Source organism: Pezoporus flaviventris, unplaced genomic scaffold (genome assembly GCF_033815535.1).
Source record: "Pezoporus flaviventris isolate CSIRO_AGI_PZ_B2104156 unplaced genomic scaffold, CSIRO_AGI_Pfla_v1 ptg000001l, whole genome shotgun sequence".
NCBI lineage: Eukaryota > Metazoa > Chordata > Aves > Psittaciformes > Psittacidae > Pezoporus > Pezoporus flaviventris.
The window spans coordinates 50,928,263-50,946,469 of NW_026892549.1; the positions used below are offsets into that span (position 1 = coordinate 50,928,263).

General features: G+C 42.8%; 1 protein-coding gene across 3 annotated transcripts in view; it reads right to left on the reverse strand.

Annotated features, from left to right (window-relative positions):
• Positions 1–2,771: 2,771 nt before the first annotated feature.
• Positions 2,772–18,207, reverse strand: part of GLS (glutaminase) — a 66,756-nt gene continuing 51,320 nt past the window's right edge. For all 3 annotated transcript variants that reach the window (XM_061457361.1, XM_061457388.1, XM_061457380.1), the window contains 4 exons: positions 7,477–7,538; positions 6,491–6,567; positions 6,266–6,329; positions 2,772–6,061 (listed from right to left, as the gene is read on the reverse strand). In XM_061457361.1, the coding sequence (XP_061313345.1) occupies positions 5,905–6,061; positions 6,266–6,329; positions 6,491–6,567; positions 7,477–7,538 (360 nt within the window). In that variant the 3' untranslated portion in view covers positions 2,772–5,904. The remainder of the gene's footprint in view (positions 6,062–6,265; positions 6,330–6,490; positions 6,568–7,476; positions 7,539–18,207) is intronic.

The window sequence follows — 18,207 nt, forward strand, 5'->3', positions numbered from 1 at the left end:
GTTCTTTTGCAGAGGTTCTGTTCAGAGAGCTTGCACCTTTTGCGTAACTGCGTCTGAAGAACTTTCATAGCTTTGAATTTTCATCTGTGTCGCAGAAAGGAGAAGAGAAACACTCTGCAGGTGTGTGCCACACTGAATCCATCCTGCTGGAGTTTGTCCTGGTTTTGCTTTTTCTGAGGGCATGGCATACTGAAAAAACGTAAGCCAGATCATTATAGAATCCCAGATTGGTTTGGGTTGGAAGGGACCTTAAAGCTCAGTTCCAACCCCCCTGCCATAGGCAGGGACACCTTCCACCAGACCAGGCTGCACAAAGCCTTGTCCAGCCTGGCCTTGAACACTGCCAGGAATGGGGCAGCCACAGCTTCTCTGGACAACTGGCTCTGGTGTCTCACCACTGTAACAATAAAGAATTACTTCCCAATATCGAACCTAAATCTTCCCTCTTCCAGGTTATAGCCATTCCCCCTTGTCCTGTCACTACATGCCCTTGTAAAAAGTCCCTCTCCAGCATAGCCTTGTAGGCCCCCTTTAGGTACTGGAAGTCTGTGAAAAGGTCTCCCCTTAGGAGCCTTCTTTTCTCCAGGCTGAACCAGCCCATCTCTCTCAGCCTGGCTCCAGAGCAGAGCTGCTCCAGCCCTTGCAGCACCTCCGTGGCCTCCTCTGGACTTGGTCCAACAGCTCCACATCCCTCTTGTATTGGGGATCCCAGAGCTGAACATAGGACTGGGGGGGGGGGGGGGGGGGAGGTGTCTCATGAGAGATTTCATTTTCAGTTCTGCTGTCTTGCACTTGCAGTACCAGACAAAATGAGAAACTACTCTTACAGTGCAAAAGGGGTTGATGTATGTTTTTACTCACTGTGCTTCATCTGCCAAGGTGAGGATCTGGTGAATTTGTATCTTTTACAATAATACGTGCTCCATTAGGTTGTAACAAGTGGAATAGAACTTAATTTTCAGATGCACTATGAACCAGGGCATTTATTTAACTGTTGATTTGAATAGCTGCAAGACCCTACCAACTTTGATACTGAAGTGGTTTTGCAGTTAGGGATAAGGCCCAGGAAAGTGAAGGAAGTTCAATTCAAATGGAGTAATGGTTGCAGGATATGCAGTCCTTAGCACTTAAAGAATGAAGTTGTGCTTCCACCAGAGGAGGAGCAGGTTTGTTTCTCTGCATGCTTGAAGATAATTAACAACTCACAGTTAAGAGGCAAGGTTGTCTTGAGTAGCTGATGTCTTGGACTAAGGGCATCTATTAGTCCAGACTGCTAACTAGCACAGAGCTGAGCAGAGGGACTCCAGAACCCTGGTACTGGATCCCATCTGTTCAGGTACAGGTCCTGCTTGAGCTTGGGGATGGAAAAGATATTACGTCCAGCAGTCCCTCCAACCTCAGCCGCTCTGTGCCACAGTTGCTACTGCTGTGGCAGACCCTGCTGCTGTCTATTCCCCATGCCGGGGAGGGCAGCAGTGGCCAGTGAGGCTCAGGGGTGGCAGAGCTGCTTCTCCACTACTCAGAAATGGTAGATTGGTCACCTGCTGCTTATATGTTAAACAACTGGTTCAGTTTAGTGTTGTGCGCAGGAAGACTGATGTGCCCCCTGCAACACTCCAGAGAAAGAAAAGTGAAAGGACCTAGAGCAGTAACGTACGTATTTAAATGGAAAGCATTGCTAAACTGACTTGGTTTTGGTGCCTTGTGGTACAGGGGTTACAGTGCTGCAGCATATTCACATGCTAACTGAATGCCTTTATCTTTCTGTAACTAGCTGAATGTGTATCTTTATTGTAATACAAAAATCAAACACTTGTTTCTTGAGCTACACTTGTATTCACGTTCTAGATGCAGCAGTTTGTTTTCATTATACTTCAATTTTATCAATCAGGGTGAAATTTTCTGGTGAGGTTTAAAGCCACAGCCTTATTCATGGCTTTGTCTTTACTTAGCCAATAGTTCTAAAACCCATGGTTTTTTTTTCCCCTGCTGGAATAGCCTTTTGCCATTTTAAATAAATGGAACTGTCACAGTTGACACTTTTGTCCTTTCTCTTGTGTTTTGGCTACTTCTGTTGCAACAATGATGTGGCTGCCAGTAGGTTACTGTATTCATACTGTTTAAAATGTACTCATTTTAAACTTGTTTGTACAATGCAACAGTTAGAGCTCTGAAGTCCAAAGGCAGTATGGATGCTCTTAATTCACTGCACTGTTCTGCCCATCTGCATTACAAGGATCTTGAAAGGTGGCTGTTGGAATAATTTATTATTCTTATTTTTCCTCCCCAACCAAACTTTAATAAACTAAACTCGAATTTCTAACTGGAGTTCATCAGTAGGATAACTGACCTACAGCTAAACCTGGTGAGCTGCCAAGCTGGCCATCTCCTGCACCACTTTTCTCTGGGGCTGTCGAGTGCCTCACACTTGTGACGCTCTTATATTAACGACACAGACAGAAGTATAATAAAGGAAAGAATCAGTTGGTGCAGTGAAGGATAGCAGGGGCGAAGAGTAGGAATGAGAAAGGTAGAGCTGTTGAGGGCGCTGGGCCAATCCATGTAAGAATCACTTTAACAAAACGCAACCAGTGAAAGGACATAGGGAAACAAAGCAAAACCAGATCAGATAAACTCATTCTGACTTCCTGTAAGCTTTGTGCAACAGAAATGGCCAAGGGAGTTTTTACTGGACAGCCTTCCCCATGACAGAAGGCTTTATTTCAACATCAACCGCACAGACAAACCAGTAAAACCCACCACAACCATCATCTTGGTATTTCCATTTATTATGCTGTAAAAAGCAACACTATCTGGATTTTATTTCTTAAAATAAATAACTTTCATTTTCAGAACCAGCACAGCTCAAGTTTAGATTCATTCATGGGAAACTGCTAGAAATACATTCATCACTGTCTATTCCCCACAATACTGAATCTAAGAGTCAAGATCAGCCCAGTCAATTACAATGACCAGAAGTACACTGCCAATAAGTATAGTCACTGATAGTCCAGCTCTGAAGCAAAAAAATCTGGTACAATACATTTTGTTCACAAAGAGAGGCCTAATTAATGCTAAGACTATCACAATATTTCTGAGTACAAAGCATTAAGTTAGCTTGACGATTTTAGGTTGTGATACAGAAGAAACATACGTGACATAAAAACAAAGGAGTAGGGGAATCCTCTTTGGAGCATAAGGAAGTCAGCGACTGATAAGATAACCAAAAGCTATTTACGATAAAATCTACATGTCAGTGTCATGAATGCTAAACAGCCAAACCAATGTACTGCATCTACTGATATTTATAAATATAACGTCATGTCTAGATAGCTGCATTGCTGAATTGGACGTTACAAAATAATCCATCTTCTCACAATGAGAAAATACTAAAACTAACCAGCATAAATGCACTGAAGCAAGGACTGGCTAAAAGCACTCAGTATGATTCAGGAAAGCATTAAGCTTAGGGACAGCCATGATCCTTAAATGTTAACTCAGTATAAATCCTTCTTTTGGGTTGGTTTGGTTCTTAATACACGTGTATTCTATAATATACCTCTATTTTAAAAATGCCAGTTCAAGCAATGCAAATTTCAGTTAAATAAAGCTGAATCAGGTATTTTTCTGAGAAGCTAAAGGATATGTCTTAATAGGAAATAAAACATGGAAGAAGTCAGATTAGCACTGAGATACAGAATACTTCACTGGAATCCATCTGAAAATATTCCTCTGCACTGAATTTGACAGAGAAAACATGCTGGGATTTAGTTCAGGGTGCAGTAGGGCAGAGGCCTTGTGCTACTGTGTGACTGATGTGGCTCAAAGAGCCAGAGGCCGTTTTGTGTAGTTCTTGGTTAGAAGTGGGTGGCTGTGATACAGGATGTGAAAAGAATGGGTTAAAAGCCTTCAGAAAAATAGCTGATCTCCAAAAAAGAGAAGGAGAAAAAAAACAAACAAAAAACCCCAGTTTAAGAACAGTAAGATTGATGAGAAGTGTTTGATAACCATACCAGTCAGCTTCAAAATGCTATGTTGGGCCTTAGGCTTTCAGACTCTTCCAAGATTCCACCATCATGAGGACAGTCGCTGCTCGTGATGAGTATCAAGCACTTTTCCCTGCCAGGAGGCAGTATGGCATATACCAGCCAGAGCCTGTACAGGAACGTGAGAGAATTTACTCTCAGCCACGCTGACCTGCTGGGTCACTCTGGAGAAGTTACTTCTCTCTATGCCTCAGTGTACTCGTTTGCAAAAGGACGATAATGTGGTTCAGATCATCTTTATAAAGTGCTCGGGCCATTCCAGAAAGGATTTGGGCATTATTTCAGGAGGATTTTGGTGCCTCAACACAGAAAATTTTGACTTTGAGATCTACTGCTGGCTTGTACACTATGTGCTAGAATAAAAACAGCCACACACACAACTCTCAAACACAATCTCCTTTTCCATGTGCTAAATGACTCTTGCCTATAATTCTTGTGCTAAAACTCTTGCCTATGTGCACACCTGTGGTGTTTTGTGAATATCCAACCCCTCCGTGACTGATCACTTCAGAGGTTCTGTGCCACGGTATCAGCAGAAGCAATTGCACGTGGGATAGGGAACAAGTAACGTACTTCCGCAAATAGCAAGTATCTGCAATGACATTTCCCCATGATGGGGCACATGCTGAGCTGGCTCCAGTGACAAGGCAGGAGTGCCACCGTTCACCACAAAAGGCATCACCTGCTTGTGCTCCTGATGCTGAACAACATGTTCTGCACCAGTGGAACCCCACTGGTGCAATATCCTGCTCCCTGGTTGATGGCAGTCCAAGAAGAGAACATACCCAAAAATTTGGCTTATCTCCTGCTCTGCTCGTTCTTTGACTGGCTCTATGCTCCTTAAAGCTGGTTGACTCTGTCCGTGTTCCTTATCGCAAGCCTAAAGTAAGTCAGATCTACATGCAATATTTGGTTTAGTACTTTGCCTTTCACATGCTTCCATACCCCTCTCTGGTTCCTGGTGCAAGCACCAAGAACAGCACGCATGAGCCCACTGGGGGGTTCTGCAGCTTGCCAAGGCTTGCTGTAGTGCAAATGTACCTGGCTAGGAACACAACTGCATAGAGTGGAAGCACCCGCTTTCCCCAGTGACAGGGAAGTACTTTAGCAGCTGAACATGGAGAGCGAGGAGGGAGGTGAGACAAAGGGAACTGAAAGAAACTCTTCCAAGACAAAAACCTCACTAAACACTCTTTGATGTCCCATTCCCCTACGCTATTTGGTCAAAAAACCTTAAAACAAATTCCGTGACAAGACTACCTAAGAACAAGTCTAGACCATTGACAACTGTCATCTATATACTCTGTTGATATTTATATTATGTAAACAAGGTGGACTTTTTTACTTAGGTTTATTTTCCCAGCAGTAAGTGCAGATCCTTACTTAACACACCCAGCTTAAATCTACATCTGCATCCTCAGCTTGTGAAAAACCTCACTGATGCTCAGACCTGACAGCACTCTGGCTCACCTTGGCCATACTGGAAACAGAGGCTATAGGAAACAAAAACTCAGCAGAAAAAATCCTGACCACAGACTAGAGTTCACATAGAACACAAAAATAAATTAAGTAGTGCACAGTAAAGCCAACAACAGCTAAATATTTTTATACATCAATTATATGCAGCATGAGGTAATATTGCTCACATTATGGAGGGAGATTCTTAGTTGGTTTTGTTTCTTTAGAGAGAGATTGGATTTGTCCTGTGCGTATAGAAACTCCTGTAACATAACACTGAAGTAACAGAGACTTCCGTAAAATATATACCACTATCAGATAGAAACACACACGCTCTTCATTACTTATGTATACCACAATTAAATAGGTGATTTGATTCTTAGGATCTAGCTGAAGATGATTATAGTAAGCCATCTAGATTTTTATGAACCGTTCGGTTCTCCTTCCCATTCTTGGAATCCTCTGATGGCGTGTATTGGACCTGATATTCTTGAAGAATTTTAAACACATCGTGGTGTCCGAAATGTAAAGCTTCATCCATAGGAGTGTTATTCCACCTACAAGAAGGAGCACAGTATTTCCAAGATCAGCACCTAAGCACAGAGCCAAAAGCACCAACAATCTACTTCTTTACATACTGTGCTAGTAATTCTGAATACATTCCAATCTGACTTGACAGACACGTTCTCCTCAGGGGTGCTAAAGCATCTCGGAGAGATGCTATTAGTGTCTTTCCTCAAAATTTCAGTAAAACCACTCACCTGTCTTTGGGGAAAGGATTCACTTTGCATGCTTCCAACAAGAATTTAACAACATCCACATGTCCTATAAGAAAAACAAGCTTGTGAGTGTATATATTTTATCTATGTGTATCTATGTATATACAAAGTTTTTAAAAGCAGGTATGCACATAGAGTGAAGACACTCTAATGCAAGATGACTACACTCCATCAACAGATAGCAAACAACATCGGAGGAAACACTACCTTCTGCCGCTGCTACATGCAGGGCTGTTCGTGAGTCATAGTCTCTTTGTTCCATATCCATTCCTGACAGAGCAAATCTAGAAAAACAAACATATATTACGAAAAAAAAAAGTCTTACATAACTAAAACAAGCTACAGAACTAGCACGGAACAATACACCTAAGCTACAACAATGAAACTTCCACTGCAAGAGGATATGAACGGTATCAAGAGCCCATCCTACCTTCAGTTATAAGGAAAGGGGCCTTTACTGCTTTGGCTTTAACTTTCAGTTCTCTAGTTGTTAGAAAGAAACATAAAGTGTCTTTACAGGAAACTTAATATATCTGATTTAAAATCTTACATGGACAAGCTAAGTCATAGAAGGCAAATTACATTTATGCCACCTGAGGAAATCCAGGGAAGACTCCCAGGCCTGAAAAGCCCAAATCCAGAGTTAAGCTATTGGCAGGGTTCTTTCATCACACTACAGTGCTCTGGGACAGCAGAGTTAAACTATATGTGTTTTTCCATTCACTAGCTATATTTAGGTATATTGTAGCCAAATTAATACATTCATTTAGTCTCTTACCATCATTACTTTAAACGTTGCCAGATTCTATTCCAGATTTAAAAAGCAAAGCTAGTTTTTCTAACCTCTACAACAACAATGCCTGAATCTTTGTGTCAGTTTCAGAACTGAATTATAAAGCAGGTGAGAGCACAGATAGGGTTTTCTGCCATGACTATAAAAAAAAAAATGGTTAAGGAAACTTATTTCACTGTGATCCAGAAACATAAAGCAATGAGGTTGCAGCATAGCATGAGGATACCTCTGTGATGGTTTGAGTTGGGTTTGTTTGGTTGGCATTTGGGTGAACACAGTCAGCCTCCAGCACAGCTGAGATGTTCCCAACACAGACACAGTGCATATGCATATCCATAAACAGTAACAGCAGGTACCAAACAAGCAGCATTCTTATTCCCAACCCCACACCGATTTTTACCTCCGGAGCGCAGACACATCCCCCGTGTAGGCAGCAAACAGAAGATTTATCACAGACTTCACCTACAAAGAGAGATGAGATCCTGTTTATTTAGCTTCTTTCCTCAGAAAGAAAACTGATGGAAAACCCAGAAAACTCCAGCATGGCCAGAGTTGATCCAGTGCTTATGAACTCGTTAATTTTGGCCACATTTTGCAGTATAGTGTAAAACACCAGAAGAATTTGTTCCAGCTTGCTTTGTTACCAGTGCTTTCAGGTCTGTCTTTCCAAGGTTGAAGTCATAAGGACAGTAACAGAACCATAAAATGTGCATTTTTACCCTGCTGTGGTAAAAAGTATGAGCCTTGCTGTATGAACAAACCAGATTTCACTCTGATTACCCAATGATACTGAATATTGAATTACAAAGACAGTGTCACTTTGCATAATGCAAAAAAGCATAAATAACTCATGAGACAAACTCATTCCAGAAAATAAACTGGGTTTGGGCTTTTTGGAGGGTTTTTTGTTTTGTTTTTTCTTTTTGTGTGTGGGTTTGTTTTTCCAGAGAAGACTCCTAATGCTAGAAGAAATCTGTGTTAGCAGACGAGAAGAATGGCACGGGGTTTGCTTTATGTTACGTATTTTCTTTACATACATTTAATGCAGAGGCTTACTTCAAGTAAACCATTTAAAGCAATTCTATCACATAATGAGCTGCTGCAAGAACAGCAAGGTTTCGAGGCAGATAAAAGTAGACTCCTCCTAGATCAAGTAACGCGGGTAAAGCCTCAGGCAAAGCAGTGTTTTTTTCAGCTGTATTAATTACTCTAGTAAGAAACGCTACCTCAACTTTGTCTTGTGCACATTTTTAACATGGCTGTAACAACTCCGCAAGTTTTAAGAACCCAGACTGACAAAAAGAGATGGTTTTAAGCATCCCACATTAGCGTCTTTCATAAACAGATACAGCCACTTCTAGGCACCATTTCACAGTCATTTCCAGTCAGCTTTCCAAATGCTGCACTACTTGTCGAGCCTGTAAAGTTCTGTCGCTGGTACGAGCCAAGTAACAGAGATAAAGGAGAAAACTGATGCTGCATTGACCTTCTACAACAAGGAGGAGAAACAAACCAAGAATCATGGCCCACAAACAAGCCTCCCACAGATTTCTGCAGAAACACTGGCATATTTTCACAGGGCCACAGATGAGCCAACATCTGCGCCTCCTGTAAACCCAAGCCAAAGAACTGCTTAGTGTTCTTTACACCTTAAATGTTCACTGATGCAAAGAGGGACTGAAGCAAAAGGAGATGGAGGCACAAAGGCCGGGATGGATACACACGGGGGACACAGAACACTCTCCTTACTCCGGTATCCACAACCTCCTGCAGCTCCTTTCCAGCTTGCACTCTGGGGCTCCTCAGGCTTACCAGCCATGCGCAGCGAGTGTGAGACCTGCTGGGCAAGATCCGCAGGTCTCCATCCCTCCTCATGAGGCTCAGTGTCCCCCAGGAAGCTCCCAAACCTGACTGGCTTCAAAGGCTGTGCCCTGGGCTCTACCTCAGCAATGACCTGAAAGCAGCCGCATCACCTTTAACTGCAGCAACCCTGACATCATGTCCCAGACCAAGCACTGCAGAGGACAGGCTTGGAGCAATTCTGCTCCTCTTATGAAGATGTTTTTAGTTTAAAGCTTCTGAAAAAGACAAACCCAAACCCAGTGACAACAATACAGCATGTCAGCATGGGCTTTGCTCCGGATGCAGAATCAGCCATCCCTGCCTGAGCTCACTCACCCCTATGGCCCTTCTTCTCCACACAACACAGGCAGCTCCTCCCAGGCTGCCCCTGCCTTCTCTCAACCCCTGGCTCAGCACAGGAATTACAGGAACAAACCATTACAAGCACTCTTCAGGGCTGCTGTGTCTCATCCTTGCTGTGGCAAACTTCTGTGGCTTGGATGTGGAGACTTCCATCACAAAGGCTGGTTAAGGGCAGCAAATACCCAACAGTGCTCTCCTTAGGCTTCAGTAGAAAATACCACACTTGCACCAAATTATTAAAGCCTCCTAAAAGAATGTACATCTTTTACAGCCATTGGGCTGCAAACTGTATTCACACACAGGCATGAAAGGGGAATTTAGTCCGATCATCTCTAGGTTTCACCAATATGATTCAGGAGTTCTCCTTGCTGAGAAAGAAGTTGAGCATCGCTCTACTGCTGGTGCCATGCAGACAGGACAAAGCTGGTTGCGCTCAGACACTGCAGGTTCTTCAGGTGCTAAACACTCTCCCTTTTCAGGATCGAGGATGATCAAAGGACGTTCTGTCTTTAATAAAAAGCCATTTCAGAGGTAAATGATAATTTTGGCTGGGCTTCCTTATGTTTCTGGGAAATGCAAATCTGCATTAAAATAACATAAAAATAACACACATTCCTTCCTCACAAAAAATAACCTTCAAGTGCAGATGGGGCCAAGAATCCCTCTGGATTCAGCTGAGCATTTTGCTAACAAGACATTTTCATTTCCCAGAACGATGTGACAAAGTGCAGTCTGGAGATTCCTGAGGCTTTCTACACAATAGGGCCAGATCTTCCAGCAATCTGGGAAACATTAAAGCATAAATGTAAAATCCAAGGTCACATTTGATGAAACTGAACTTCTTGACAGACCAAAAGGAAACGCAAGTCCAGACAAAAAGAAAAAACATAAATCTCTGCTTCTTTAGTTCAGAAAAGAAAATTTGAGAAGAAATATGACTGCCCTCTGTATAACAATAAAGGTAATGGGATACAAAAGGCAGGACACAAACAAATTTAGGAGGACAATTGTTAGCAGAATAATTATCCAAAACTGGCCAGGAATGAACTCAAGCTGGAAAGAAAAGCAGACAGAGTTCAGACATCATAGCTGAAACAGCCCCCATAGGGCTACCTGCCTGTGTTTCAAGTGAGACTTCAAATGACTTTATGGGAGACTTAGGTTGGATTTGCTAGCAGCAAAACACACTCTAACTCTGTAACTGCACCCTGCTCTACCAACAGCATGGTTATTTTTTGGCCTGGATGTATTTTATAAGGACCAAAATGAAACTGCTCAAAAGGCAACACGAACAGCAAAGATGGATGTAAAAAGTGAATTCAAGAATAAAATCTAAAAATTTGCAAACACAAAATCCACTCTGAATTCAAAGGAAGAAGATACAGTTTTCATCAACTGTCTCTAGACAGTAAGAGGCTATTTACACTAAGAAAGAGTTATCATTTGAAAACAACTTGCTGCCAGAAGCTTTGTATCTGCATCAAGTCTCACTTGGACTGCCATGAAGTCATACACAATCAAGGCTTCAAAAACGCAAGTAAAAGTTCTCTACCCCCAAATTCGCAGCCCATCAGCCCAAAATAGCAGATCCATTGCAAAAATAAGGAGCCAAAGAAACTCAGAGTGGGAGCAGCAAACATATGACTGTGATTTGGGTTTTTCTACTGTAGAGGAGGAAAAAACAAGATCGAAGACAACAGATGAGCTGTATCCATTCAAACTAAGTAGGGTACAAGAGACAAGCCAACTCATTTAAGTGGTTAGGGACTGTCAAATAGTTTCTCACCGAGTGGTTCATTATCTTCTATATATCACATTCAGTGCTTGTGTTTCTGTTAACTGTAGTGATGAACACAGGTTTTCCCTTATCTTCAGAAGCAAGAACAAAAAAATTTACTTTCAACCTAACAGCCATAAATTACAGTTTTCTACCATGCTGAATACTTTAACTATGAAAGTTTAGTAACAGGAAAAGGGATGCGGTCCCTTTGCTATGTATGAGCTGGATCAAGCATTACTGAACAGCTATACAGTAGTATCAAACCCAGAGCAAAAACCGTTCCACCTTTTGTCAAATGGGAAATAACCTGCATGCACCATGCCAGAGGAACTTAACAGCTCTCTTGTCGTTGTGCCAGAAACGCACAGCACTACTCCCTCAGCTATGATGAAACCCTCTGTACAACAATCCTTCCCAAGTGCTGGGCATAATCCTTGTTATCCAAGTGGTGAAACCAGCAAGGGAAGTTTTTCCTCAGGGATAGTTGTGTCACTCAACACTAAGATCAGAAGCCCCAGACCACACACCTTGTACTTTCACCTTCAGGGTAGGTGCTAGAGGTCTCAGGCTCAGCTGGATGAAGCCATGATGGACTCAAGCTAATTCTGGCAACTGTCCTGCTTCACACTGGAAGTGGCCAAATGACAGTGACCTCCAGAGGTACTTTCCAACAAACAGCTCTGTGAGTCCATGGGCAAGAATGTCAGCAGCACAAGAAAGATAAACCAAGACTGTTGTTGCTGAAGAACGGAGGTCAAGTTAAAGGAAGGCAACACTCGGAGTTCGGACCAGCAGGAAGACACAGACAGTTCAGATAAACATATACAAGGCAAAAGGAAAAAGAAGTAAAACACTCAACCCAAACCCCAAACCAAGTGAGATACAGCACTGAAAGATATAAAGGATAACCCAGTGTTAGTGACTCCTAGTCCAAAGCTTTCATACTGCAGTTAAGTATCTCCTGAGCCTGACTGTGCTAGAAGTTTCAAACTACTCTCCTCCAAGCAGCAGGATTGCAATGGGAAGCTAACTGCACAGGAATGGAAGAAGAGCAGCAAAACACACTGGCTGCCCCTGTGTTTTAGGAAGCACATGCCCAGCAAGTGCACTGCTGTCCCCCATTTCTCTGTGAACACATTATCATTGGTAGGACATGACCATCTTTGGTTTTCAATTCTCAGGGTACCAACCTGAAAACCCCAGTGAAAATATCAGTTTAACTTCAGTATTAATGTGCTGAGGTTACTTATCACAAGCAAAATTTCAATACATTAATTGATTTGAAAGGCCTGACTGGTATGTGGGAACAGCCTTGGTGGAGTATTTGTAACAAATTAGTCCTTCCTAGCTGAGCTGCATGCCCAAATCCAGCCCACACAAGATGACTTACTTCAATAGTCTCGGTCTCATGATGGCTAACAGCAAATCCCCATACAAGGCTGAGATGAGACTCACTTCTCCCAGCACAGACTAGTTCAGAGGACTTTAAATGTACAAGAACAGAACATGTATCACTGCCTACTCTAATGCTATCAACACAAGATCTCTCCAAACACTTCACAAGAGAACAAGCTGCTATCATTAACAGCACTAGAATGGAAAACTGAGGCCCAGAGATGGAATTGAACTGGGGGTCTTGCTGTGAACAAACAGCGACCTGGCAGCTTCTGCCCACTGGCTCAGATGCTTCAGTGTTGCTATAAAACAGCCGAACCTTAAGCAGGAAACAAACCCAAGCAAGCTGACCCTGCCAGCCCATGCTCTGCACCTGCCTGTGTGTCCCTGCTGCTACAAGGCCATCCATCCTGCACTGCTATCACTGCCATGGCTCCAGCGAGCCACTGCTCCGTATGCTGCTTGGGTCAGGAGAGGGAAAATCCAGACAGCTGTGCATGCAAAGAACACAAATCCTTCAGAAAAATTAATTTAGCTTAGAGCAGGACTAATTCCATGAGAAGCTCTTGGCTAAAAAGGTCACGGAATCTGGGTTTTAATTTCCTACCGTGTCCCACTTCCTGAGAGAGCTCACACGCGCACACACACACACACAAGTCCTTTGAAAACATCACAGAATTTACAGCCTAAAAAAGGATTAATTCCAACTTTTCTGTTTCTCCAGGTGGCGAACAAATACAGTCGAGCACAAAAGTTTACAGGCAGGGCTGCTAAAGGTAGTGCAACCAGGAATAAACAAACAACCGCCCCTAATCTTTCCAGTGCACTTTCCATATGTTTAGGGACAATGCCACAGGTTAGCAGTCAGAAAAGATGTTCAAAATACTGGAGAAAACGGGTTGTTTGAATGCATATTGTTTCTCAATAACTCTGCCATATCGGAACTTTACTATGCACCAGACCCAGTATGCCAACAGGTTCAAATACAAGGGGAGGTAAAAAAGATAGTAGAGCTAGTCAAGATAAAAAGCCACCACTCTTATGTCTTATGTTTTTGTGCTTAAATTGGGATCCAGTGTTTCCTTTTGGGAACATTGTCCTCCTCACTAAATGGCCTGAAGAGCGGTTTTAAACATTCCCCTGCACAGCACAGAGGTGTGGAGATAAATCGGGATATAAGCTTCAGCTCTTGCAGCTCAGGACTTTCCTAATGACAAGCAACTGTCATACTGACCCCAGGTCCTGATGCCCTGAGATGTCAGAGGAGGTCCCAGATAAGCAAGAGTCTTGGTGCACAACACTCCACCACCCAGACCCTGACAAATGCTTCCAGCTGCAGGAGAGGTGGAACACCCACTGAAGGGGGAATAAAGTTCTGTGGCTCTTCATCAGTGCACAATGCACCAGAGAAATGAGACTGACTTGTCTGGATGTGTCTGAGGCACAGTTCTCCACACCACTAAAACCTACCAATGCTGCAGCACACACAGTCTGCATTTACGATACCGTGGCTATCTTCCTTTGGCACCTGCACCAACAGCCGAGGATGATGGAGCACAATTTGCTTCTCATATAAATTATATGAGAAGCCTGTCCAAAATTATTCTTCACCCTGAGGGTGGTGCACGGTTTGGCCAGAGAAGCTGTGGAGGCCCCGTCCCTGGCAGTGCTCAAGGCCAGGCTGGATGGGGCTTGGAGCAACCTGCTCTAGTGGAAGGTGTCCCTGCCCATGGCAGGGGGTTGGAACTGGGTGAGCTTTAAAATCCCTTCCAACCCAAACCATTCTATGATTCTATGCTATTCCAAAACTGCAGATCCTGGCAGCACACTGTGACAACAAGGAGAAAGACAAGAGCACCAAGTGTTCAGTAATTCCTCTTACACGGTCTCTCCTCTCCCACCCCATTTGGCAGCTGGGTCATACTGACAGAGTGGACACATGAGCGAAGGCCCTGCTTGCCAAGAGACCTTGAGGTGCCCCTGCACCCACAGCCACAGCCACTGCTGTGCGTGCTGAGCTCTCGCACCCATTGTTATCAGCACACGGTATCACTAATCCAGCTCAGTGCCGGATTAACGCTGAAAGGCAGAAAATAGATTTTTAAGCCATCCAAGGTGCGTGTTTGTCCAGTGAACAAGGATTAACATTTCATACTGGGAAGAGGCTGACTGCTATAAACTCTTCCTATTCTCCTGACCTGTGCAAATGACCAAGTACCAACAAGTAAGGCAGGAGCAAAGAGTTTACAGGAGACAAAAGGGTTTGCACAGAGTAATAAAAGCTCCAAAATGAACAGAAATTCAACTTCACAGTCACTGCTCTACTTTTCCTAAAGATGATCTCCTAATGATGGTCACCTGAGTATCACATTCCTCACATTCTTCAGAAAAACTGCAGCTTTTTAGAAACTTATCAAAAGGAAAAAAAATCCTGAAATCCAAGACGCCAACATAAATTCTGGAACAGCAGTGGTGACCTACATAAACAGAAAAAGTAAATCTAGAGCACAACAACCCAGTCACCCAGCTCTTCACACTGAACTTATAATTCAGCAACACAGAAGCACAGCCCATAGATTACCTTTCTCCCTCCATATAAGGTTTCAAAATAGAATTGTAAAAAATCAAAAGCCAAACCTTCCCAAAATGAATTTTCATGCTTCAACTTCGAAATTAAACCTAGAATGCGAATAATCCCTGAAAGGACAAAAATAAACTAGGGGTGAATCTCAGAGTGTCTGCACATTCAGACACTATAGATAGGACCACTTACGTTAAAGCAATTGACCACTTTTGTATTTACAATTAATGTGCAGTAAGGTGGCATCAGCTCTCCAGGATCTGCTAACAAGGCAGGTCCATTTCTTCTTCAGGACTTTCTCTCCCCACCTCTTTAGCCTGTTTTCCACACTACTGATCCTTGTTTCCTCATGTAATTTGAGGAAAGTGCAAAAATAACTCTAGAATATGCAAATATTGACTCTTCTGTGTCAGGAAAAAAATAAATCACCGTTCAAGTCCAGAGGAGACAGACACAGTTTTCCGTTAAAACACTAGTCCTCAACATGAAGGTAAGCTGTACTTTGTAGGGAAAGAAAACTCAACTGTAAGTCAGTATCTCTGCAACCGAGCTTCTGCTTCGCTGCCCATGAAATAAAATGAGGGTTACTACTTAAAGGCAAAACATTTACTTTTAATAGCAAAAACTATGGCTGAACTGCAAAGAAGTATCTAAGCAAAACAGCATGGGTCTGTCAAAAGCTCTTAAGTATTACTCTACCCTCCCACTGAAGTCTCTTTGAGATTTTAAAACAGCCGGTTTTCAGTCTGGCACAAACAGATCTCTAACATCCAACATATTTGAAGAACTGATACTGGTATTTAGATGTCCACGGTGCCCTGGAGGAGTGCAGGCATAACAGCTCTCAGCAGAGGTCTCCCAGCACAGCTAAGCATCACCTCCACTCCACAGCTGAGATGCAAACACCATGCTTACCACATGCCCCATCCCAGTGCCAGCATCCTGCCAGGATACAACACCCAAACCCACGTGCTGCGCTTTATTCACCCAATCCCAGACTAGTTTAGGTGCCACCCAGGTGAGGGCCAGCTCTGAAGCATCCTGAGAGGGTCCCTGGGGAGGTTCTGCCTTCAAGTATTTCTAAGGATGGGTAGTCAATGAAGGCACTCTCAGCAGCCTCTGCATTAAGCCACAGCACTAACTGATTCTAAGTTAGGTAAGGTAATTTCTCTGACTTTGTGAAGCATGCAAAAATAAGTCTTTCAGCCTGAGTAAAAGTGATCAACAGACCCCACCTGGCTCTACAGCCAACCTAACAACAACTACCTCTAACACAGCCTCTTGCTCCAACTTTAAACCAACACAAGGATTGTAACAGGTTTATAAAGCTGGAATTCCTTGGGAAAATCTCTGTTCCCATTATAGTATAAGTAACTAGAGGATATGTGAATAAATTAATGCATACACATACACACACTAATGACATACAGAAATACTTGAAAATACAAACAAGGCTACCTGTTCCATAAAACTTCCATTTCGTCTTCAGGACTTTCTCCCCCCACCTCTTTAGCCTATTTTCCGCACTACCGATCCTTGCTTCCTCATGCACTTTGAGGAATCTGCAAATATTTACTCTTCTGTGCTTTGAAACTCACTCAGAAACAAGATTCTGTCATTTTTTCATTCCAGTCCCTTTTGTAACACCTCAACTATCATTTGCTACCACGGAGTTTATTTTTGGAGTCTCTCTGGTGGAATTAACTTGAAATGCCACTTGCACAGATACTACCCACATAGCTTGTGCTGCTTGTAGAAAACTAAGACTCATAAAACATTTATTCCTCGGTAACTGCCTTAGTTCTCAACAGCCATGTTCAAACACCACCCGTGTGTACACTGGAAGCTGCATGTCCCAACAGTTACATCTAAACTGCAGCCACACAAGAGGCTGTGTTTTCACATTAATGTACCCAAAGCAGCTTTAAGCCAAGTCCACTGCAATAGCTGCAAAAACCTCAGGCAAGCCAGCAAGCCAGGTATTTATTCCCCTGGGTTCACAGAAGAGCTTCCCTGTCTCCCCATGGCCATATCAGATGGCAGTACAGCACTAACAGCTTCCAGTGTGGCATCACTTAGATGCATTAATTGCATTTATGACTGCAAGACCTGTTACAGTGCTCTGTAACCTACACACAGATCCTTACTGAGTCTGGATAGCTGAGCTGATAAAACAGAAATACAAGGAACATATTGTTTTAGGTAATATTCCTGCTTTTTTGTAAATTTATACTTTATTAAAAATGATACAATGTGCTGGATCATTTTCTAAGTCGAAAGGGTTTTTTGACCTTTAAAGTACTGATCAGCGACAGATCAGGACAGCAGCAGGCAGCAGCTGCTAAAAGCAGCTAAGCAGGTTATGGGAAATGAACTGATGCCCAATTAGCAGGCAGCAAGTAAGCGCATGAGAGACAAGGGCATGAGAGAACTTCCAGAGAATTTCCAGAAAAGAGAATTCAGAAAGCTAACACTGCAGCTACCACCTCTGCCCTCAGCATCAGAGCACACTTTGGACAGAGCGAGAGGAAGGTAGGAAAAGTCACAAGGCAGGTACTTTCGCTAACAAACAGATCAATTCAGCAGGAGAACTATGTGAACCTGAGATTTATTTTTTTTTAATCAAGTATCAAGCTGGGAAAAATCCCAGTAGGATTTTCAGGTCTTATTGCAATTCAGCTTTTAAAACTGTTTCAAATCCAAATTCAATCTTTCAGAACGAAGTTGGTCATTTTCTTCTTCTGACTTCATACATTTTTGAATTGGCTGGTACACACTGACGAAAAAGACTTCTATGATCCTAATAGTGTCAGCTTAAATCTGAGAACAGAGCAAGGAGTACTAAGTTCAATTCAGACACAGGAGCACTAACGTACAAACAAGCTTGTACCGATAGCTCAATCTCAGTACTTGTCGCAGAAGCTGTGTATGTAGCTGAAGGTAAGAAACATTTAATTAAATCAAATGTATACATTGAAGATTTCTCTCAGCACCAGAAAAAAAAGCAAAAACTAAAAAAACAGAAACAACAAATTCCTTCCTTCAACCTAAGAACAACTCTTAATCTCCTTTACTGGAAAAGGTATAGGCTGAAGTCACAAAAAGAAAAGGGCAGCCTTCCTGCAGTTGAAGGCTGAGCAGAGATGGTTTCCCTCTCACTCCCTACTCGC